This window comes from Aulostomus chinensis, chromosome 24 (genome assembly GCF_037954235.1).
Source record: "Aulostomus chinensis isolate RoL2024-O1b breed Wild chromosome 24, RoL_Achi_v1.0, whole genome shotgun sequence".
Classification (NCBI taxonomy): Eukaryota; Metazoa; Chordata; class Actinopteri; order Syngnathiformes; family Aulostomidae; genus Aulostomus; species Aulostomus chinensis.
This window is the reverse complement of record NC_141343.1, coordinates 10,314,874-10,336,936: the sequence shown is the minus strand read 5'-3', so window position 1 is coordinate 10,336,936 and position 22,063 is coordinate 10,314,874. Positions and strand designations below refer to the sequence as shown.

The following is a 22,063-nucleotide window of genomic DNA, read 5'->3' as shown; positions in this document are numbered from 1 at the left end:
TGTACCAATATTCAATGATGATTCATTTGCAGAACCTGCGAAACTTCTGACGGAGTTGGTTTCCTTTTGGTTTCAATCCATCCGACTCATCTCTCTCCCCTCATGGCTCTTGGACAACTATGTTTTCTCTCCAAGCACATCCCAGGTATCTGCAACACACACACACACACACACACCTTGCTCTAAAAATAAGACCACTAAAAGCTTAAAATGGCTCCCAATCAAAAAGGTGTGTATGCCAAGCTCAGCCAACAGAGGGAGAGCTTGGCAACCTTTTGATGAAGCGTGCGGCGGAGGCCAAGTTCGGTGACAACGGAGTGTCCTGGCACACGGTGTCGAAGTCATCGAAACTTTTTGTCCTTCACTGAGTTGGCATTTCGACAGTGAAAAGAACCTATTAAGCACCGTTTCCTTCCATCTGAAAACACTGTTTTACAACTGAGTGTTTGATCTTTTATGACACCTGAATATGGTCTTAAACTAAACGTACGAACTTGTACCAGTCACTGGCAACATTCAAAATTAAGGTTTGCGCCAGACAAGTCTTAAGGTAATTTTCTATAATTCTTCGCCTTCTTCGGCGCTTGTGTGTCCTGAGATTACCAACTGAATACAAGCGTGCGTTATCGTTGCTGGGACGAATATCACGAGACTTTTTTTTTTTTTTTTTTTTTTTAAGGATGAAATGTTGCAGTTTGATTCTTGTCTCTGTAGTTTGTCTCTGTTTGAAACGTAATTCTCATGTTGATGATGCTCTGCGTTTGGAGTAGCATCTCCCCTCTCTGAACATCTCACGCGGATCCAGAATACACAAATAAACCCAGCACAACGAACGCTAGGGGATGGAGAACGTGAGCATATCTCAGTCCGAGTTCATCAAATAGATCCCATTTAGGATCTTGGAAGTGGCCTAATTATGCTCATCCTCTCTTCCCGAGTCAGCCGTGATGAGAGGAGCAGTCATCCCTCTCATCATGAACAAGCGGTTTTGTTTTGCTTGACATCATGTCAGCAGTCAGCTGGTTTCCGTGCGTCTCAGCTCCCACACAGAAGAGAGAGGGGCACCTATGCGTGTCTGGCTTTGGGGAGGATGGCAAATAAGGGTGCTTCCAAAAAAAAACAAAAAAAAACATGGCTTCCTTTAAGTTTTTCTTACGCTGTTGTCTTCTCCTCATGCTGGGTTGCATCGACGAGCTCACCGGACATTGAGTAACTTCTCTGACTTCCGAATTGTCATAACCGAGGTTGCGGTTGGATTATTTTCCAAAAGTAACAGCCAGATTTGGACTTTTTGTTCACCTTTTTTTTTTTTCTTCCTCTTTTGTCATCACTAATGACCTCTAGAGGTGGTAGAACATTGTCCATGATCTGTTAAGGGATTGATTTGATTACGTCCAGCTGTGAGGAGACCTCGGGATTAACATATTCTTCACGAGAATAAACGTCTCCGATAAATGGTGCCAAGAAGATTTGACTCCAAGGGTTACTGAGCTGCACACATAGCCTATCAAAATAATTAGTAACATCTGCAGGCAGACTCTTTTAATCCCGTCTCATTCTATAAGGCCGCGTCTTAATTGAATATCTAATTTCGATCCAAATCCGACAAAGCAGAAATAAAACCCATAAAAGTTTATTTGTTCGGGCAGCCTTCCTTTACCGTTCCCATTTTTAGGCTCGTCAGTCCTGACTGGTGAACCATATCACCTAAAGTGCACTTGATTACGCAAGCCTCCCTGACCCCCCTCCTCTCTCCTCTCCACATCTCCTTGGGCATTCTGTGTAATCTGCTGAGATTTAAACCTGCTGCTCCTGTTTAATAAATCCACTGCGATTAAAATAGAATTACAGCTCTGCTTTTGCCTTCTTAATGACATCAGAGCATGAAACATTTTTCAACTTTTTTTTTTCTTCTTCTCTCCCCGACTTCGAGACGTTGGGTTTTGGCCCAAGCTCGTACGTCTCTCCCCAACAAACCAGACAGGTGGCAGCAGCGGTGATGGTCAGAACCTTCCTCCCCCAGAAACCTGCTCCCCCGCAGCCAGCAGGTCAGCCCATCTGTGGGGTTGTTGACCCAAGGATTAACCTCATAAAGCGGCGTACACACTGCATCAATGCGTCTGTCCCAACTGCTACAGCCTAAGCCTTGAAACCTTCATGAAATTCCATCCGCACCTAAAAAAAAAAATCAATCTACTCACCTGATGTTTGTGGCTGCATGTCACGGATGTAAAATCATGAAATATTACATGCGATAGGAAGCCGCCGAAGGTTACGAGGACAAAGTGCATGTTGAATTATGAAGCGAAAGACGGAGTGAGCGGCCTGTCTTGCTGTCGCGTTGTCCTGCATTGGTTAAATGCTGCAAGGTCACAAAAGGGGAAAGATTGATTGGATTTTGACTCAAGCTGAGCTCATGACCCAAGCAGAGAAATCTATTCAAGTTAATGTATTCTAACCTAAAGCACAATGGAGGGCTGTGAGTATCATGTTTTGGTTTTCAAGGCCCAGCCCAGGAGTTTGCGTCCCCCTGGGTTCCCTCGATCACTGATGACGTTCACCTACGCTAACAGGATTTAGGCCTCGCTCCTGCAACACTCTGTGCCGTTCAAAAGCTTCAGTTTCAGCAGAACCTTCAGCGGGTAATTCTAATTCAATAAGACGTGACATTTTTATATTCGGAGTTTGGTTGCCTGACGCACTCTTGCACACACTTGTCCAAGTGTATTTACAGTACCCTCTCCGTATGAAAGACACAACTTGCATTTTTTGCAGGCTCCAGAGAGCAGTAGCTAGCTGAGTGGAACTTTTTACAATGAAATAATTGAAATCAGGTCAAAAATTCACATATCTGCAGCACAAATTATTCAGTCACAGTTTGTTTTTTCTATTATTATTTCTTGGGCATAGTGGCCATCAGTGCCTAAATTGTGCTTGTTAAAAGGTCATCTTGTAGGTCGCAGAGAATTAAAATCGATAAATAAAAGCTCAGAACAAAAAAAAAAAAAAAAAAATCAGTTTTCAGACCGCCAGCACACGCCACCAAAGTTCTTCTGGGCAAGTACAGCCATTTGGCAGCCATCTTGGTAATACCCCCAGGCAGTCATTTTGGGCTAACAGGACCAGGCTCCAAACTAATTGAATTGGGGGAGAGCCAGGACTGCACTTCATCACTCGGAAATTAAAAGGAAAAAAAAAAGTGTCTATAGAAATCAAATGTACTTCTACTGCACATATGTTGGTGAGGCTAACCCACCAGCAAAGAATGCCAACTGTCCTGTTCTACCAGAGACATCACGGATATTGGGCCAAAAAGAAACGTCCCCTACGGAGCGTCCCATGTCCTGCACACTGTCTGCCGCTGGAGCATCTCGAATAAATTCATTCTTAGGTTTCTGAGGAACTTCCCCCTCACCAGCATAGTTGTCTGGATGTTGAAAACATTAAAGTCATAAAAATCATAATGCTGCATTTTTGTATCCATGTTTTAGCAGTTATCGCCAGAAAAACCAAACTGACACGTGCTCGCATCACAGGCTTCACCGTCGCCTGCTTCATTGTTACTCTTTTGGCTGTGAAACAGCGGATTTATTGTTTTGTACCACAACCCACACAAAATGACTGATTTCATGGTCACAATTTGGTGAGGTTGGTCTGATAACATTAAAAACAAAAACAAAAAAACCCACAATAGGAGAGTTGCACTGTTACGTTATTTATCCATCCGAGTTAGCAGAGGGCTAACCAGAAGTAGCTAGCTCAGCCAGCGCAAGTGATGGATTTGAAGGACATTCATTTATGGGAAAACATGATGGAATGTAGCTTGAAAGAACTCGTCAATCAGTTTGAGAGAGAGCTTTGGGTCCGCAAGAAATATCAGAACTTTAGCACATCAGTGGACTAATTTACCTCATCGCCATTGAAACACAGCCATGAGCCTTTTGAGAATTTTTTTTTTTTTAGGTCCATGATTATGGTGAGTTTGACCTCACGGGAACTTTAGGTCTTCAGGAGGCTGAAGATTACCACCTGTTTGCTGACAGTGTCTGTTTGCGGTTGATCGGGTAGTTCTGCGTGTTTTGTAGAGGTTTTTTTTTTTCTTTTTTCTGCCTGTTTTCAGCCAAAAGGGGACACAATGGGAGTCAAACAAAACAGTAAAGTTGCAGCCAGCCAGCTACTGACACTCTAAGCTTCATTGTCCATCTCCATGAGAGATGCCCAATTTATCTTTATCGCCATATTAATTATCAAACCGTTTCAACTTGCTTTATTGACGAGGGTTCGCAAAATATGAACATCAGAATGTACAAATCTAGACAAAGGACTAGATTTTGAAAGGAGTTTCTGGAAGTTGCTCATCATAACATGGAATCTTGGCTTGTATCTAATCAGCTCCATCACTTAGTGACGAGACCTGCCTGTGGCTAATCAATTTGTTCATCTCTTGAGACCACCGTGTCCCTCCACCCCCTATTTACAGCTAAAATAGTCTCTTCCATTTCGTCTTTTGAATGGTCTTTCCTAACTCCTTTTGTCTTCTGGAACACATTTACTCAGCCATTTTTAGAGCCTCATTGATTCGCTGTTTACTCTTGGAGCATCTCATTGGCGCTTTGTTTTGCTGACCACATTTTCCGAAGGGGCAGGTGGTTTGTGCAAGCCTCTTGTGGTGGTGTGGGCGGTTGCTAATATGAGGCTTTCAGCATCTGATGTGGAGAAAGTCTCCTCGAAAAAGCTTATCCAGGGACTCGCTGTTTTCCTCAGCGAAAGCTTTTACTTGTTTTTAATTTAAAAAAAAAAAAAACGGTTTGTTTAATCAAACCAATTCAATGCCTTGCTGTCGTCAACTGTCCTTCCCTCTTCACCAGAAAAACCTGCTTGGTTATCATCACTCTATCTACCCCCCACTGCCCCTGCCTCATTGCTGACAAATCCATACAACTATGTGGGACACAAAGGCTTGGATTTAGCTGCCGGGCCAAAGCGGGGGTAGACCGGGTGGGGGGCAGGGCCGGCATGGAAATTTCTGTTGTTTTGTCATAGAACAGATTTGAGACAAATCAAAACAATCACCACATCCACATGACCAGTCATCACTTTTATGCAGGATATTCAGCCAGATCAGGATGTGGTGTGCTGGTGTGGAGGACCGGCTGCGTGCGCATCAGGGGGCCATTGTTGAAAAAGAGCTGACAGCCTGCAGGGATCTCATTTGATAGGCAAAAATATCGACCGATCAAACGTGAAGAGCTGGCACGATGATGATGAGTCCTGATTAGATGCACGAATGAATTAGCTACTCAGACAGCCAGGCGCTATCAAAAGTAACTTCTGTATTTTCCTGTGGCCATGTTGATTACATAAAGCTTAAATTCTTGATACCAACTCTTGCTGCTGCTGCTTTTTTTTTTTTTTTTTTTTTTAAAGATGCTTTCTTCAGTAAAATTTCTTTAGCAACAGGATGTGCACAACCTTCCTACCAGCAGTTTTTTTGATTTTTTTAGTGAGGGCCATCTTCAGCGTTCATCTCTCTGAGCGTAACGTCGCTGTTTTCACAATCATAGACCGTTTCTCTATCACTTTGTCCACCTCCCCAAACTCCCCTCTGCTCTGCCTCTTTTGGTGGCACGGGACCCCAATTCACCTCCCTCATCTGGAAGGCTTTTTGTCAGGCACCGGGGGCCACGACCAGCCCCTCAACAGGTCATCCTCTACAGATGGGCAGATGGAGGAAGCCAATTCAGACCTGGAGATAGCTCTTAGATGTGTGACCGCCAGATAACCCTCCTCCTGGAGCTCTCGTTATCTCTGGACTGAATACTCCCACAGCTCATTGCTTCACTCTGCGACAGGTATGATTCCATTCAGTCGTAGGATTCCACCTTCCACTTTTCCCTGTACAGGAGCAGGAAGTTGCTGTGCATTTGATTCAAACCCACCTCCAGCCCTGCCAACGGATCTGGAATGAGGCCAGGGCTTCTCTCCCATGTGTGGTGGGCCATAACGAGTGTGTGGCAGACTGATACCGAACCTGCACTTCTAGCACACCTGCGGCTCGTCACTTAAGAGGACTGCCTGAATAAAACTCCAGGCCGCTTATCCCCTCTTCGCCAGATTGTCCACGATACCAGTGTGGTGCTCGTGACTCTTGGCTCTTTTTTTTTTTTTTTTACTTCAAGTGAAGTTTATGAAGGTTATCCCATGTTACCATGCCATTGCTAACTCCGTGTTCGAACCCGAACACTCTCCTTCAAAAAGGTCCCCCTGCACTCTGCCCTCACCTCAGCTGGCTTCCCCTGCATTTGTCGCCCTCTGCTCCTGCCTATCGTCCATCTCCTGGTGTTCTCCTGTCACCCCTGCCTCCACCGCCACAGATCTCTACACTTCAAGCCCAACACCATCCTTTAACTCTTGGCCTCAAACTTCACCAAATACTCGATCCCCTGGCTCATTGCCTACTTCTTGGGTCCCAAAACAACAACAACCTACCATGATATCTTTTGCCCTCAAAATGTTCCATTTTGTCGACCAGGGTGATATCTCCAGTCAGGCCTATGCAATGTCGAAACAGTAGCGAGGCAATTAGTGACTTTGCAAGAGCAGTCATCCTGTCTGTTGTGTAAAGCATTATGATTTGCATTTTTCCTTGAACTTCTACTTTACTCTACTGTATCCAGTTCCTTTTAGGACCCGGACCTTCAATGGCCAGTGGAAAACATCTGTGGAAACTCTAGTCAATTCCATCAACCTCTGTTTTCCTTGGAGGTAACAGGAGGTCGGTCGCTACAGTTGGGAGGGCCAATCAATGAGGTCAGTGAATCATGATTTATTATACAGCACCGGGCCATTAGTGTCACACATACTTTGTCACACTGTGTAGAGATAGCATGTCTGCGTCTGTCCCACAGCGTTTGCCCTGTCCACTAATGCTAAGTGGTTGGGGGGCTTTTTTTGACATGAGGGAAGCATGGCAATGCAGGGACCCAAGGGATGATGGACATGACAGATGACAGCTTGGAGGTGGATGACATATTCAATGTGAAGCAACCTATTAGGCATGGACGGCTATGTACTGCTTGCTCTTCAACTGTAAAACTCTAAAAACAAGTACTCGTAGTAAGTCAAGTCGAGTCAGTTTTAATTTTTACAGCACCGAATCACAACCAAAGTTATCTCATGACACTTTACAAGTAGAGCAGGTCCAGAACCACACTCCAATGTATGATTGACAGATGGGGACGTGAACAGATGATGCAGCTTGAGCCTCTTCAGGTCTGGAGCCTCCTCCAGCACCAGCATCAGTCAGGGATGTGGGAAGTGGGGGAGCACAAAGGCTCCGGAGATGAAGACGATTTCGTAACACATGAGTATAGGAGGACTGAGAGGAGGAGAGAGAAGCCCAGTGCACCATGGGAGATCCCCCAGCAGTCTAAGCCTTTAGCAGCATATCTAAGTGCTAGCTAGCCTAAGCCAGACCTAACTATGAGCTTTATCAAAAAGGAAAGTCTTATGACTGCTCTTAAACATAGAGAGGGTGTCTGCATCCTGCACTGGAACTGGGAGACGGTTCCACAGGAGGGGAGCCTGATAGCTGAAGGCTCTGGCTCCCATTCTACTTTTAGAGACTCCAGGAACCACCAGGAACCCTGCATCCTGGGAGTGAAGGGTTCTACTTGGATAATAAGGGACTATGAGCTCTGTCAGATATGAAGGTGCCTGATTGTCGAGGACTTTGTATGACAGAGGAATCATTTTGAATTCTACTCTAAATTTAACAAGGAGTCAATGCAGAGAAGCCAGTACAGGAGAGACGTGGTCTCTTCTACCAGTTCTAGTCAACACACAGGCAGCAGTGTTTTGGACCAGTTGGAGAGTCTTTAGGGACTTATTGGTGCAGCCTGATAGGAGGGAACAAAGGCATGGACAAGTTTTTCTGCATCTTTTTGAGACAGGATGTGCCCGATCTTAGTGATGTTACGTAGATGGAAGAAGGGGTCCTGGAGATTTGTTTAATGTGGGAGTTGAAGGACAGATCCTGATCAAAGACAACTCCCAGGTTCCTTACAGTAGCGCTGGGGGCCAGGGTGATGCCATCCAGGGTACCATCTCATGAGATAAGGTGTTCCTTAGGTGTTTTGGGCCCAGCACAATAACTTCAGTTTGAAGAGTTTAATTAAAGAAAATTAGGGGTCATCCATGTTTCCTTTCGACAGGCCTCCAGTTTACTCAGCTGATTTGTTTCATGAGGATGCATTTATAAGAACAGCTGTGTGTCGTCTGCAAAGCAGTGAACATGAATGGAGTGTTTCCTTCTTATGTGACCTGGAGGAAGCAGATACAGAGTAAAGAGGACTGGTCCAAGCACAGACCCTTGTGGAACACCACAGCAGAGTGTAGTGGTTTTATAATCATTCGCGAGTACAAACTAAGATCAACCTAGTAAATATGACCTAAACCAGTTTAGTGTGGTTCCTTCAATGCCAATGACATGTTCCAGTCTCTGTAGAAGGACATGATGGTCAGTGGTATCAAAAGCTGCACTGAGATCTAATGAGACCAGCACAAACCTGGAACCTTCTTGTTGTGAAGTGACAGTGCTAACCGCTGCACCACCGTGCTGCCCGTAGCATGCAGTCAGTTGTTACACATTCAACAATAATGACTTTGTCAGTTTTAAGAACTGAACTCAATATAAACTCTGAGAATTCAGAATAAGGACCAGCAGGGCGGAAGACAATCGCAGATAAAAGCCACTGTAGAATTTTCCAGGCTGGATGAGACAAAATGAGTAAAAGGCTTTCAAATGAATTAAAACTTAAAACTGAAGAAAAAAACAATCACCTTAAACTATATGGATATCCCTTATACATATGTTAGCTGGGCCTGTCTCGTTGCAAGCTAGTAAAGTGTTCTGCTCTGTTTTCTCTCTCTGGTATTTCCATTCCGTCATGCAGAAACACCATGTTTACGTCAGTCAGGCTGCAACAACGGACATCCCCGCAGACACAAAGGGGACACAAAGGCAGAGCAGAAACAAACGAAAGGAGAGCTTTTACTCGACAAGAGAGACGAGCTGTGTTTCAGTCTCAATGTGGAGCAACTCCGATGAAAGTTTGCACCGAGAAAAATAAATGAAAGCCAATTAGGTGCATTTCCGTTAAATGGTTGGAGTGGATAAACTACGCTAGTTTTGTTGGAGGATGGCTGGATTGGTAATGTACCCTGACATGGCTGTAACAAAATGTAGAAGTCGTGGTTACAAACTGGAAAGAAAACATGTCGTTGCCCTGGCAACGTACACTTTTTGAATTTTTTTTTTCTTTTTCGTCCAGGATGAGACCAATGAATGTTTTGGTCTCCTCATTGGTCCACACATATCTGTCGTGAGCAGCCATGTTGTTGCACATCCCGGGGGAACTGGCCAGATGCCATCAGTGGAAACAGATGTCAGTGAGTTCATTGTTCATTACTTCTGAACCTATTCAGCAAATTTGTTTCCATCTCCCAATTTGTGCAGTAACTCTGTTTTGCAAGAGTCAAAACCTCTCTCAAGCAAGTGTGATGACTTTTTTTTTTTCTAAATTAGAGGATTTTTTTTTTTCCTTCTTCCCCAAATCGGGGCAATTCCCGTGCGATGCCTCAAAATTTGCATTGAAAACAGGGTGATGGAACCGCAGCTACTGGAGAAGAGACATAGTCCCTATCGCTCTCATGACGATCATTGTGAGATCGCTGGAGTTCTGAGCCGTTTTGCGTTTTGACAGCAATGTCACTGCCGTGAAGAGCTCTCAGACAGCTCTATCAGACAGGAATGATTTTAAGAGTGGGGGATTAAAAAGAGGAGAATGGCTTCTTGCTTTTCAACATTTCTGCAGCTCAGACAATGCAATATACCCACAGAGTTTCTATTTACAACCCCCCCCCCCCTCTTAAAAAAGGAGAACGACGTATGATGACATTGTCTCCGGATTCTGCACCCATCACCTTCTCAAGAGTGGCTTTAATCATTTACTGTAAGACTGCACAATTATGTCCCTTTACCTCTTTTTGAACCTTTGTAAACCAACAAAGCAGTTCCATTGTAGTTTTGTTTTTTTTCTTCTTGTTAAGAAGTGGTTGCTGGCTAACAAGTTTGTGTTGAGGTTTGAGGAATACCAGAACCTTTTCCACAGTGAACTCTGGAGAGTCTCCATGCACATCTCCCTGTTCCTGTGTGGGTTCTCTCTGGTACTCCAGCTTCCTCCCACAGTCCAAAGACATCAAGAGGGGACGAGGCTGATTGATACTCTAAATTGACCGTAGGTGTGACTGTGAGTGTGAATGGTTGTCTGTCTCTATGTGTTGGTCCTGTGATGGACTGGTGACCTGTCCAGGGTGAACCCCGCTTCTCGCCTGAAGGCTGCTGGGATAGGCTCCACCCCCCCGCGACCCTTAACAGGATAAGCGGTAGAAAATGGATGGCTGGATGGATGGACGGACGGAGTTCCATGCACATTTTACACATGCGTAGCTGCTGTAATAAAGCCCAAATAGCAGCAATACACATCAACATTCACACACGTGTCTATCACGCGTCTCCAAATGCATCCACTTGTGTTTAAATATCGCCACTGCCTACATCACATCACTACACGGTCTAAGGGTCCTGTGCTCAGGTCGGTCTGTCCCAAGGCAGCTCGGCACAGGATGAAAACAAGATATTGAGAGCAAATATACATGCGTGAATGCTCTTCAGAACACCACCGCGTCTCGATGACTCATTTCACCATGACATCCATCAGGGGACACATTCGGGTTTAAACTGTGAAAGATGTCTCGTCAAATGTGTCCACGACCACCTCGGCGGGTTGTATTCAGCCCCGTCTTGCGATCTGATCAAGGTTCAAAGGTCCTCCTCCAGGCAAAATGTCAAATGGGACATTTCATCAGGTTGGACTTCATGCGAAGCCACCAACTTCAGATATGCTCACAGTGCTCCCCATTATGTCATCCGTGCACCTCCATCATCCGTGCACCTCCATCATCCGTCTCACAAGTAGCAAGGCTAATTGTTGAAAAACACAGATGGATGTTGGGCTTCACACAGGAGCGAAGTGGATGTGACCTTGAAGTGACCCCAGACAGAATCCACCTGTTCCGTCATCAGGGGAACTAAAAATCCAAATCAGTGGAAACATGAGTTGGAACATGCCGTTGCTGTGAAACCGCGCAACTCCTCCTCCCTCAAACTGCAACATCACCCTGAACCTTTCAGGAAACGCTGCGCTATCTGCCGTTTACCTGACTTTATTAATAACCCCCCCCCCCCCCCCCCCCCCCTACACACACACACACAAGCACACACCACCGCCCCGCCGTGTCACGTGACCCGCCCAGCCCCGCACTAGATTCTGCTACATTAGCGAGGCGTTTTCCACCGACTCACTGGTTTGCTCTCATCCGAGACGGGAGGGATGCTGCTGCGGCCGTGACACCACAGAGGTGAGCGCAGTTGGACATTTTTCATCCCCTAAGCCCCTCCTCTGTCGTCGGTCACATTTTTTGCTCAATGAGAGCAAGAGGGCACCGGAGAGGATTTCCTAGTTCCAACCTGCTGCTCTGTCGTGTTGCTGTTTTCTCGCCTCTGTCCAAGGTACGACCGTCCGCCCGCAGCCGCTCCGCGCGTCCTGCGCCGCGGCATGGACACGAGTGTTTGGGTCGGTGGTCCGCGGTGTGTTGCTTGTTGATGCGGCTGTAAGGGCGAAAGGTTTATTGAAGGGCAGACGGGAGAGGAGTCAGCGGAGCTGGTATCACGTTCAAGGCTGCATCATTGGAAAGTCAAACAGGATGATATTTTGCTGTGCTTCTACCTGAGCGGCGGCGGCGTCGCGGCGGTAATCTTTCTTGACTGCAGCGAAGTGATGCCCGTTACCCCACGGCCTCCACATTCCCGTTTTTCCTCATAAAAACAAATGATTGATGGCAGTATTTGAACATTTGAGTTAACTGACGGAATATATTGTGTTTGGCGTGTCTTTACTGCTGGATTATTGCGTTCGAAAAGCTGCTGGTGAATTCACCTTTTTAAAAGGTATAAAGGGCATAGAATATGATTATTGTAAGTTTTCACGTGAACACATGTAAATCAATGAGATAGACATAGCAAGTCAACATAAGATGTGTTGTGTTTGTGTTTTGGAAGAGGATCATTATTTTAAAAAATTAAACGAGAATTATAAGCTGATTATACCATGTCTGCATGTTTTCACAATTTAATGACCATCTTTCGTATTTATTTATTTAATTTTTTTTTACCATGATATTTTCCGGGGTTTGTACCTCAGTTTTCACAGCAACACAAAAGACTTCATTAATTTATGATTAATCATCTTGCAGGTGAAAACTAGATTTATTTAAAAGCTATAACAAAAAAGATTTGCCCATCTCAAGGTATCACATTCATTTTTTCAATGTCATAAGAAAGGAAAACGGCAAAAGTACGTGAATATTTCATGAATTCCATTTTTTTTGTTGGAGTTTTTCAGGACAAGACAGGCCAGCCTGGTGCTGTAGCATCTTGACAACAAACCTAATGAGCTCAGTTTGTTGCCTCTCACGATATATTGCATTTGATCAAGTTTCTTTAATTTTGTCTCTGTTCTTTTGCCAGCAGAGGCTAATATGAAGACACCGTGTGGCACCTTAGACCCTGGCAAGCACCCCAAATCTTCTCAACTCGTTTGAAGCTGAAGACGACACCATGCGCTGTATCCGGTAAAACCTGCTCTCCACTCGTCCTACCTAGCCACTGAGAGTGAGGACACTCTAGAACTGCACCCAGATGGGTTCTGATCAACCTTGCATGGATCCACTAGAGCGGAGGCCCGTCGTGGGCGCTGCTTGTAAGCGGCGGGGCCCCTGGTGTCTGCGAAGAAAGCTGAGGCCTGTGCGAATCTTAGGGTTCGTCATCAGTTTGGTGGCCTTAAGTGCCGTCTCCCTCAGTGCCTTGACCTGGAGCTCAGGGGGTCTCAGTGAGCCAGTGCTCCCCCAGGAGAGTCTTCACCAGTCAGCCCCCCACAGGACTCTACTTTTCAGCCAACACCAGAAGGACCCCAATGTGTCAATCGACATGCCAGTAGCCATGAAATCTACAGCAGAAAGCAACAACAGTCAAGGGGAGTACCCGCCAGACATTTTTAGCCTTACGGAGAGGCGCCAAGGTGCGGTGGTCCTCCACATGTTCGGCATGATCTACATGTTCATCGCCTTAGCCATAGTGTGCGACGAGTTCTTCGTCCCAGCGCTGACGGTAATCACGGAAAAGCTCACCATTTCAGATGATGTAGCTGGTGCCACCTTCATGGCGGCAGGTGGCTCAGCTCCGGAGCTCTTCACGTCCATCATCGGCGTCTTCATCTCGCACAGCAACGTCGGCATCGGTACCATTGTGGGCTCAGCCGTCTTCAACATTCTCTTCGTCATTGGGATGTGTGCAATCTTCTCCAAAGAGATCCTGAACCTGACGTGGTGGCCTCTCTTTCGCGACGTCTCCTTCTACATCCTGGACCTGATCCTGCTCATCATCTTCTTCCTGGATAACTTCATCTCCATGTGGGAAAGTATCACCCTGCTCTTTGGATACGCCGCCTACGTAATCTTCATGAAGTTCAACAGCAAAGTTGAGGGCTTCGTCAAAGATTGCATGAACAAGAACCAAGTGGTAGAAGTGGAGGTCCAGCCCAAGGTGAGTTTGTTTCTTCACCTGTACCTTTCTTCTGCTTTCCCTCACCACCAGCTCCTTGGAAGCCCTTGCAGAACATCCACTTTTCTCTAAAACGAGGACATTCCTGTTGGGTTTCTTTTTTTAAAATTATTGACTGATTAAAAGAAGAAAAAAAAGACCATTGACGGCTGCTCTGGCACTGGCTCACACACACGTATGTTGATATCATGCAGCTTGTGATACTAATTAAGCCAGATTTGCTTGTGTACTGAAAAATCTTCACCAAACAACAAAGCTAGTTTGTTGATGGAGACCTGCTTTTTTTTTTTTTTTTTTTATTCCATGCATCGCTCTTTTTTTGTTGTTGTTGGTGTTGTTGTTGTTCTCATCCAACCTAATGACCATTCGATAATGGGACTGGCTCCTCGCAGGTTTCTTTGATCACTCCGCACCCATGATGCCACACGGCTCCGAACATGCATGTCCTTCACCTTTAGAATGTAGACAACAAGAGAGTTCCAGACTTTTTCCAGTCATAATTGAACAGGAATGAGCCGTGCAGCACAACTGTATTCCACTGTGGGATTAATAAAACACAGTCAAATGTGTAATTCTGGGTTAAGCTCTACAAATTGTGTCCCGGCCTGACAAACAAATCCCTTTGGAAAAATCTCAGGGGCTATTTTGTTCCCCCCTTCTAAGATTTGCGCTAAAAATACCTCGTTTGAAATGTTGCGTAAGCAAAAAATGTCAACCTCGGATGGCGAATCACATCGAAACTGTTCCTGTTTACTACTTGATGTGCTCCCTGAAGACGCTCCTCACGCCCAGCGCAGTATTTTATTTTGTGCTCAATAACATAAACGCAAAATTACTCTGTAGACAAATCCAAGCATTCGCCCACTCAATGATACTCGAGGGCAAAAGACACTGCAGTGCAATTTGATACCGGTGTAGAGATTATCCGGACGGATTTAGATTTCTTTGTGACATGAGATGGAAATGAAATTTTTTTGGAGAAAGTTGTATTTCCAAGCTCTCATTGTATCAGGATTTATCCTAAGTACATAACAGTTTTATTTATATATATATATATATATATATATATATATATATATATATAATCAGGTTACACAATGTTATGGAAAATATCCTCCACCAAAATGCTTGAGAAGTTTTTCTTTTGTTGTTTTGTCTTGGTTGCACTACATTTGTTGGATTCGAGGGAAAACTTAGGTGAGCCTCAGTGCCAGAGAAGCTAGGTGACCTTGAGCTGCAGTGGATTCTGGGTACTTTGGCTAACAGAAGTGTGTGTGTGTGTGTGTGTGTGTGTGTGTGTTCTCCGTTTCCTCCCTTATTTTTGATTGAGGGGGAATAGTGCGAGACAGGTGTGTTGATGTATCATGTCTGCTTCCAGCAGATTTAGCTTTTCCTTTCTCCAGCTGTACACACACACACACACACACACACGAATTGTAAAAACTGTAATAGATGAATGAAAGGGGCCCAAATTTCGCTCATATCGAAGCAGAGTGGGTCTACAGGGTTAATAGGAAAGGCACAAATATTATTAGACTATAATCATCCAAACAGTCATTTTTTTAATCAAGCTCTGACACTTTGGGGACGTGTGTATTAAAAGACACAAGTGTTATTTTCAGATTTAATTGGCAATTTAGCAGGCATGTGTATGCGTGTAAATTCTGACACGGAGACAGATGAGAGGGCAAGGACACAGCGGTGAGGTAACCTTCAAAATACGACGGAGGGTTGAGCGCGTTTCATCGTGACATTCACGGCTGTGAGGCGGCGGTAGTTTTGTCAAAGTAAACTATTTCACAAGTGACTTCCAAAGTGTCCTCTATCCCGCTTTGGGTGATGATTTGGGATAAAGGATTGCATTGTAAGGACAGTACGGCGTCTCTTGGAGCTATCGGGCCCCCCCGAACTAAGCACTTGATTAAAATGGACCTTACGTTATTGCATGCGTTATGATATTGGGATGTCCCGGTGACGTCACCTCAATGACTAACGTTGAGGTCGGTAGCGCGTTAAGGCTCAGGATACGCACACATGCTGTGAGTCGAGTGAGTGTGAGGGACAGCGGAGAATCCTGTAAATACTGAGGCTGTGCCAGTTAATCACCGTTTTTTTTTTTTTAACAGCACCGTATGCTATCCTTTCATGACTATCGCGATAAAATCCTATCGTGACCCACGTATGTTGCAGCAGCCATGTTTCAGGTATTGTCTTTAACATATCTACATTGAGTGTGGTGAGTCGAGGAGTGATGGACATTTTATCACCCAGTGCACAGCAAGTTGTATTTTCTGCCCCATCCTTACATGGATACAAATACTACTCCTCCTGTGATTTGTACGTTCTGATCTCGATAACGTTTCGATATGTTATTCAGCCCTAGATTTTATCGCGGTACGCATCGCGTCGTGAGGGCCCCACTGATAAGTAGCCCAGGTAATGTTTGAGTCCTGCGCTGTCTCGTATCTTACATCTCACTACTTTCTCTTCTCTATCTTGTTTATTCTGCTCCTGCTAACGGGGAAAATAGATGGCTTTGTTCCTCTCATTTTCTTGAAAAATAATGGCTTCGCTTCCAGCGCAAAACAGTAAAAACAGGACTTGGTTTTCCATCATTTGACAGACCAGAGGTGTCAGATTATTTTACCAAGGGGGGATGAGGTGCAACGTCATCAGTGCAACACAAACACAACCGTCACACCACACCGTACGAGCTGGCTCGATTCAAAACCGTCATTTTGTCAGCAGTTCAGTGGGCCGCCTCATCAGAAGTCACTTGCAGTCACAGCACAACCAACTTTCCACGCAAGGGAAGATTTTGTTCTGTTTTTAAAACTGCATTTTTCCCGACGTGCTCAGCACGGGGCCTTCGTTTGTCACGGAGGAACGACAAATGTTGACTGGTTGTGTGAAGTGCTGGTGAAATACGGGCATCGCCAACACAAATCCCATTTTCACGCCAGAAGAGAACCACAACAGTCGCTTTTTGAACAAATTACGATGAGTCTACAAACTCTTTTCTATAAGTTGGATGCCTCGACATTTTGAAGATGCATCGGAATGACAAACTTGTCAGACAGTGTAGAATGCGTTCAATGATTAATTTCCTAATTCTGTCCAGAAGTTGTTGTAAACATCGGCGCATGCGTTCATTTTAGTGTATATCAGGACGGTCATTGAACATGGATGTAAAGAACATCTAGCAAAGGAGACAGCTTGTGGGATATTCCTAACAAACCATGACAAATGCATCATTAAATTTCTAAATTAAAAAAAAAAAGTTCAAAAAAGTTCAAAGAGAAGGCGATAAACAAATACAGGTCAAAACAGTTTAAATTACGGATGAACCAACTGCGTCCCTCCTGCTTTGTTATATCGATTTGAAAAGGCGATGTGTTCGAAGCTAAATTCTCAGCCGTGCACGTTCAGCTGCCTTTTGTTGTCCCCAACTCCTTTTACAATGTCTGAAATGAATAAGTGGTGCTGTTGGAGAGCAGGGAGAAGTCGCTCCATTTCCTGTCTGTTTGAGAAGTTGACTTCTAGTTGATGACTTTGTCAGCTGGAAATGGAAGCTTACAGGACAAAAAAAAAAAAACAGACTAAATCATTGTGAGAATTTAGAGTCAATAATGTTTTGATTTTTTTTTAATTATAAGTATCTACAGGATGCTAGCATGAACTGTTTAGGCTGATAAGCAGTTAAGTTGATAAGCAGTTATCTCTACTAAAATGGCTCCCCTGCTGTGGTTGCCAGTTTTCTTGTCTTGTCGCTGCACCTCCAGTGAGTCAGCTTCAGTTTATTTTGGCAAAAAAAGAAAAGGAATTGGCATCATATTTAATAATATTAGGAAACAAACATGTTATTTCACTGAAGCAGACGTTGCATTGAATTTTTTAAACCCATTGGTTGTGGTAGCAGAAATCCACCTGAAACCAGTGAAAGCAAAGCAAAAATAAATAAATAAATAAATAAATAAAATATATGTGTGTGTGTGTATGTATATATGTATGTATATATATATATATATATATATACTGTTTATATGGAAGTGGCTGAAATTCTGGTGATTATTTCTCATGAATGTTTGGTAGAGACATTAGGGATGCCCTGATTGCCCTGTAGGGCACCAGAATCAGCCAATGTCAGGGTCCCCCGGCCTGACTGGTGACCAACAACTCAGTATCACAAGTTTCTGATTCCTACTGGTCACTTGCCACGTTGCTGTGTTTTTGCCGGGAATCGTAGCGAGTCTGCTTTCGATGGGCGGTGCGTCAGTTCACACAGAGGAGATCCAGGCAGACAGGAAATCTCCAAACCAATGCCGTAATATATCCGGTTAATTTTCCAAATTAAATATGTGTGCAGGCTCCTGATTGCAAAAACAGAGCTGAGAAGGACACAGTACAAACACTTACTCTACGCGCACATGATTGAAACACATAAAGAGACAACGACCAAATCAGCAGATTTGATCACCTGATTGATGTGTCCAGTGGAAATTCGGGGAAAATTGTTCACTGTGAGTAATGAGAGCATAAAGCTAGCAATGTGTAAAACATGTAAGGCCAGATTCACTGTTGGGGAGCCACAATGATCAACAAACCTAATCAGACACTTCAGATCTCCCCCCACTGAGCCTGCCCAGCTTGAGGAAGCTAACAAAGGAGAAGCGGCTAAGGCTAGTAGGCAAAGCTCAGAGCCAAGCACGAGCCCACAGCCTCTCCTATCCTTCACTGGCTGCTGCATCCAACTGCTTTTGTTCAATCAGGAAAACATTCTATCAACCATAGTTCTGAGTCAGAAAGTTGGAATCTGCAAAAATTGGAAATGGCAGGTCACCCTGTCAAAAAATGGAAACCTGAACAGGCCAAGAAAAGTGCATCACGAATAGAAACATTCCTAATTGCATTGTTTATTTTGACCAAAGAGTTTTAAAATATGTGGAGCCATCAGGCCATTTTATTATGAGAAGAATCCCCTTAAGTAACAACAGAAATAATAGTTTAATAACTCGCGTAATAAAATCACGTAATCCGCCTTAGGAGTGGTTGGGTCAGTTGAGCTCGGCATGTGATTTCATCTCTTCATCTTTGACCCAAACAGATGTTGGAAGGATATACTGTATTTACCTATTAGTTTGGCCCTGATTGGTGCCTAATACCTTTGCTTACTTAATGAGTGCTTAGTTGCTGCTTAATCTCACAACAACGGCATTAAACCACAGCACAACGTCCGCCATCCTCGTTCTTCTGTGACCCCGCAGAGATGCTTCGTCTTACCTGCTGCTGTCATGAAGAGAATCGGCAGTTTCAGTTAGAAACCAGACATTAAAAGAACCGTCACGGCCGTGGAAGTCAAAAGTGTGGGTTTGATTTTCGCCAAACACGGTGAGGGTGTTTAGCACTGGCCAAAGTATTCATAAAATTTTGAGTTCCTGATTGAAAGGGGAATTTACGTCAGCGACTCTCTGGTTTGGTCTTCCTGCTCGTAGGAGGATGTCGGTGTTGGATGGCGACTGTGTGGACTGAATTTTTGTCAATCAGCGACACCGCGGTGAGGGGGCTAACTCTGATGCGCGAGTCTACACGGTCAGATTTTTTTCCATACTCGTTTGAAGAGAGCCCCAGCCTGAAGCTGAATTTTAGCCATAGTCAAAGCGCCACCTTGTGGTTTCAGGAAGTAAGCCCGACGTAGCAAACGCCCTTTGATGTACGTCAAACTGTCAGCGAGCTGTCTTTTATGTGATGCACAGCAACCTAATATTTAGTGAGTGTGTGTTCTGCAGTGCCACCTAGTGGATGCAGGAAGTGATATTTGCACCACAGTGCCCCCCCGTGGCTGTAAAGGGTGACAAGATTATCTCAGTCTCGAAGTCATAAAGGTTGAAGCAGGTCAAAGAAGGCGGCGTGTTTCTGTCGTGCTGCTTTTATTTCTGCACATTCTGTTATAGCCACTCTTCTTAGTCTGGTGTTCCCGTCGGTCATGACTCAACTCAGGAACAAAGGTTTGAAGAATGAGGTTACTCAGCGTGTGCTGAAGGGGCAAAGGGGGTCACACAAAACCTGAGCGCAGCACATCTCACACCTACACTGTCAGTAAATACTCCTTCCCCAGAAACGCTGTGCGTGTATTGGAGCTGTTAGCTAATGGTGTCCCCCTGAAACCATCATTCCTTCAGCCCCCCTCTGCTTCTCAGTCAGCGCCGTCACCTTAACAAGACACCGCGCTGGATAAAGAAAAGTTGCCCTCTCCGTGCTGATCTCTAACACTTATTCTTACCACGACTTTTTTTTTTATCTCTTAAAAAAACCTGTTTCAAAGAGGTCACTTTAGGCCCGACTTAGCGTAAAATGATGAACTGTCGGCTTTATTAAAAGCAGCTTTGCAGCCTTGCTCCGGCTCTTCGCGGCATTAGAGGGGTCTTTCATCAAATGCGCCGCTGTCTCAGGACCACCCCGCCAGGCTTATCTTGTTATCCAGTGGCCTCTCTCATTGTTTGGCTGATGGACTGACTGGCTGGACTGACTTGAGACTATTGGCTCACAGAGATCAGATTACCCTGCACTATAGTTTTATGAAGCCCCGCCTCTACTTTTTTGCGATTGCCTCCGTGTCTGTCAGAAATAGAGAGCTGCAGGGGTGACGTATTTTTGTAGGCCAGACCCGTTGCTAGAATAGCCTTGGGTTCCCTCTGCCAAACGCCAGCGGGATTCGTACATTTCCCTTTGGAATACTGACCAGAACAAGCTAACAAAAATGAATGAGACGTTCAGAATTTGTTCTGCAAGATTATCATCGCTTCCATAATTTTAAAAAGTACAAAGCTAATGTCGTGCCATGAACGAAGTACACCACATATCCAGGGCTTACGCCGTGTTCTGGGTTTATGAGTATGTACTTGTAACCTTGTGACCTCAGGGAGGGTTCCACTTAAAGTTTCCAACAGGGAAAATTTCCACTGAAAAGCAGAATGTGCTCTGCCCATCATTTCTTAGCATGATGATGTTTAATGCCCACAACTTCTGTCGTCTCCTTTGAGCCGCTAGCGACCGCTGTTTTTTTTTTAAATGCGTGAAAATTTTAAAACTCAAACCTTTTTTGTTTTGTTAGGTATTTAACTCTTAATCCCATTCATCCCGACTCTACTATCATGCTTTTACAGGAGGAGAGCGGTGATCAGAGGCATACATTAAGAAACAATCAATTTCCTCTTACAGCGTGTGATTAGAGCTCGTCCGCTGCAAGCTCATAAAACGTAACGTCACGAGTGTAATATCTGAATGAGCAAATTAAACGAGCTATAAGTTGGGAGCCGTTCAAAAAAAAGGGATGCGTCCAAATGCAGTCTGAGACGCGTGCATGCTTGATAAGCCAGAGTGTATCGAGGCAGATGTTGGCTGTGCTGAGATGGAAGGTACGACCTCTGATGCATTACCAAGCTATAAATAGCGTGACGGAGGCGAGATCTTCCATCAGGATGTGCTTCAGAGATACAGTTACAAAGCGGGTTGTGTGCAGGGAGCAGACTGTGTGTGTGTGTGTGTGTGTGTGTCCCAAAGATGTGGACATTTGGGCACCAGGGCTTCGACCGCACAGCATCCCTTCCTCCAGAACCGTTAGTGCATCTTCTACTTGCTTTCATGGTCACGCCGCGGTTCCAAGAGAGGTCTCCCTTTACACGCCACGGTACCGGCTGCACCGCGTGAACTCAACCATTGGCTCTTTGTGTCCTCAGGCAGGCTAATATTCAGCTAAATCCAGATGTGCACAGATGAGCTCTTAAAAAAAAAAAAAAAGTTAAAAAAAAAGCAACATCTGTTTCTGATTGTTTCTCTGGGCTTGACTGGATTTGAAATGAAAGAAGCTAATTTCTCAGAAACTCTGTTTTGATTATCGTAAAAGTGGTTTGTTCAACACCCAGAACGACACATTTCATCGCAGGTTTGTTGTCGTAGTCCAAGCTGCGGACTGACGACTCCAGAAGCTACAGCACCGTGCGTGCACTCGTCCTTGATTCATCAATACTCTGTTTCTCTATGGACGCAGAGAAAGTATTCATGTTTTTTTAAAAGGAACGTTGTAGAAGTGACCTTGGGTTGAAGTGAATGGGGGGGGGGGGGGGGGGACAGGCAGAAATGTGCAGACGTGACCTCGGTTTCCACTGTAAAAAATTAAAAGGGCAGAAGTCGATGCTGCTTGAGTGTGATTCATGCAGGCTGAAGATTAGAGAGAGAGGCAGGCAGGGGCAACGGAAAAGAAGCACTCGATAGACAGTTTGATAGGTCGGAAAGGAAAAATAAGGTTTTGATGGTTTGATGAGC

At 44.7% G+C, this 22,063-nt stretch overlaps 1 protein-coding gene across 13 annotated transcripts in view; it reads left to right on the top strand.

Moving 5' to 3' along the window:
- Positions 1 to 22,063, top strand: part of slc24a2a (solute carrier family 24 member 2a) — a 58,816-nt gene that overhangs the window by 1,291 nt on the left and 35,462 nt on the right. For 4 of the 13 annotated variants that reach the window (XM_086197667.1, XM_086197663.1, XM_086197666.1 and 1 more), the window contains exons 1-2: positions 11,405 to 11,632; positions 12,653 to 13,723. In XM_086197667.1, the coding sequence (XP_086053793.1) occupies positions 12,821 to 13,723 (903 nt within the window). In that variant the 5' untranslated portion in view covers positions 11,405 to 11,632; positions 12,653 to 12,820. Of the gene's footprint in view, positions 1 to 32; positions 146 to 6,677; positions 6,811 to 11,351; positions 11,633 to 11,913; positions 12,071 to 12,649; positions 13,725 to 22,063 lie in introns of those variants that run through there. The other 9 variants (XM_086197665.1, XM_086197664.1, XM_086197654.1 and 6 more) reach the window with 7 other exon arrangements.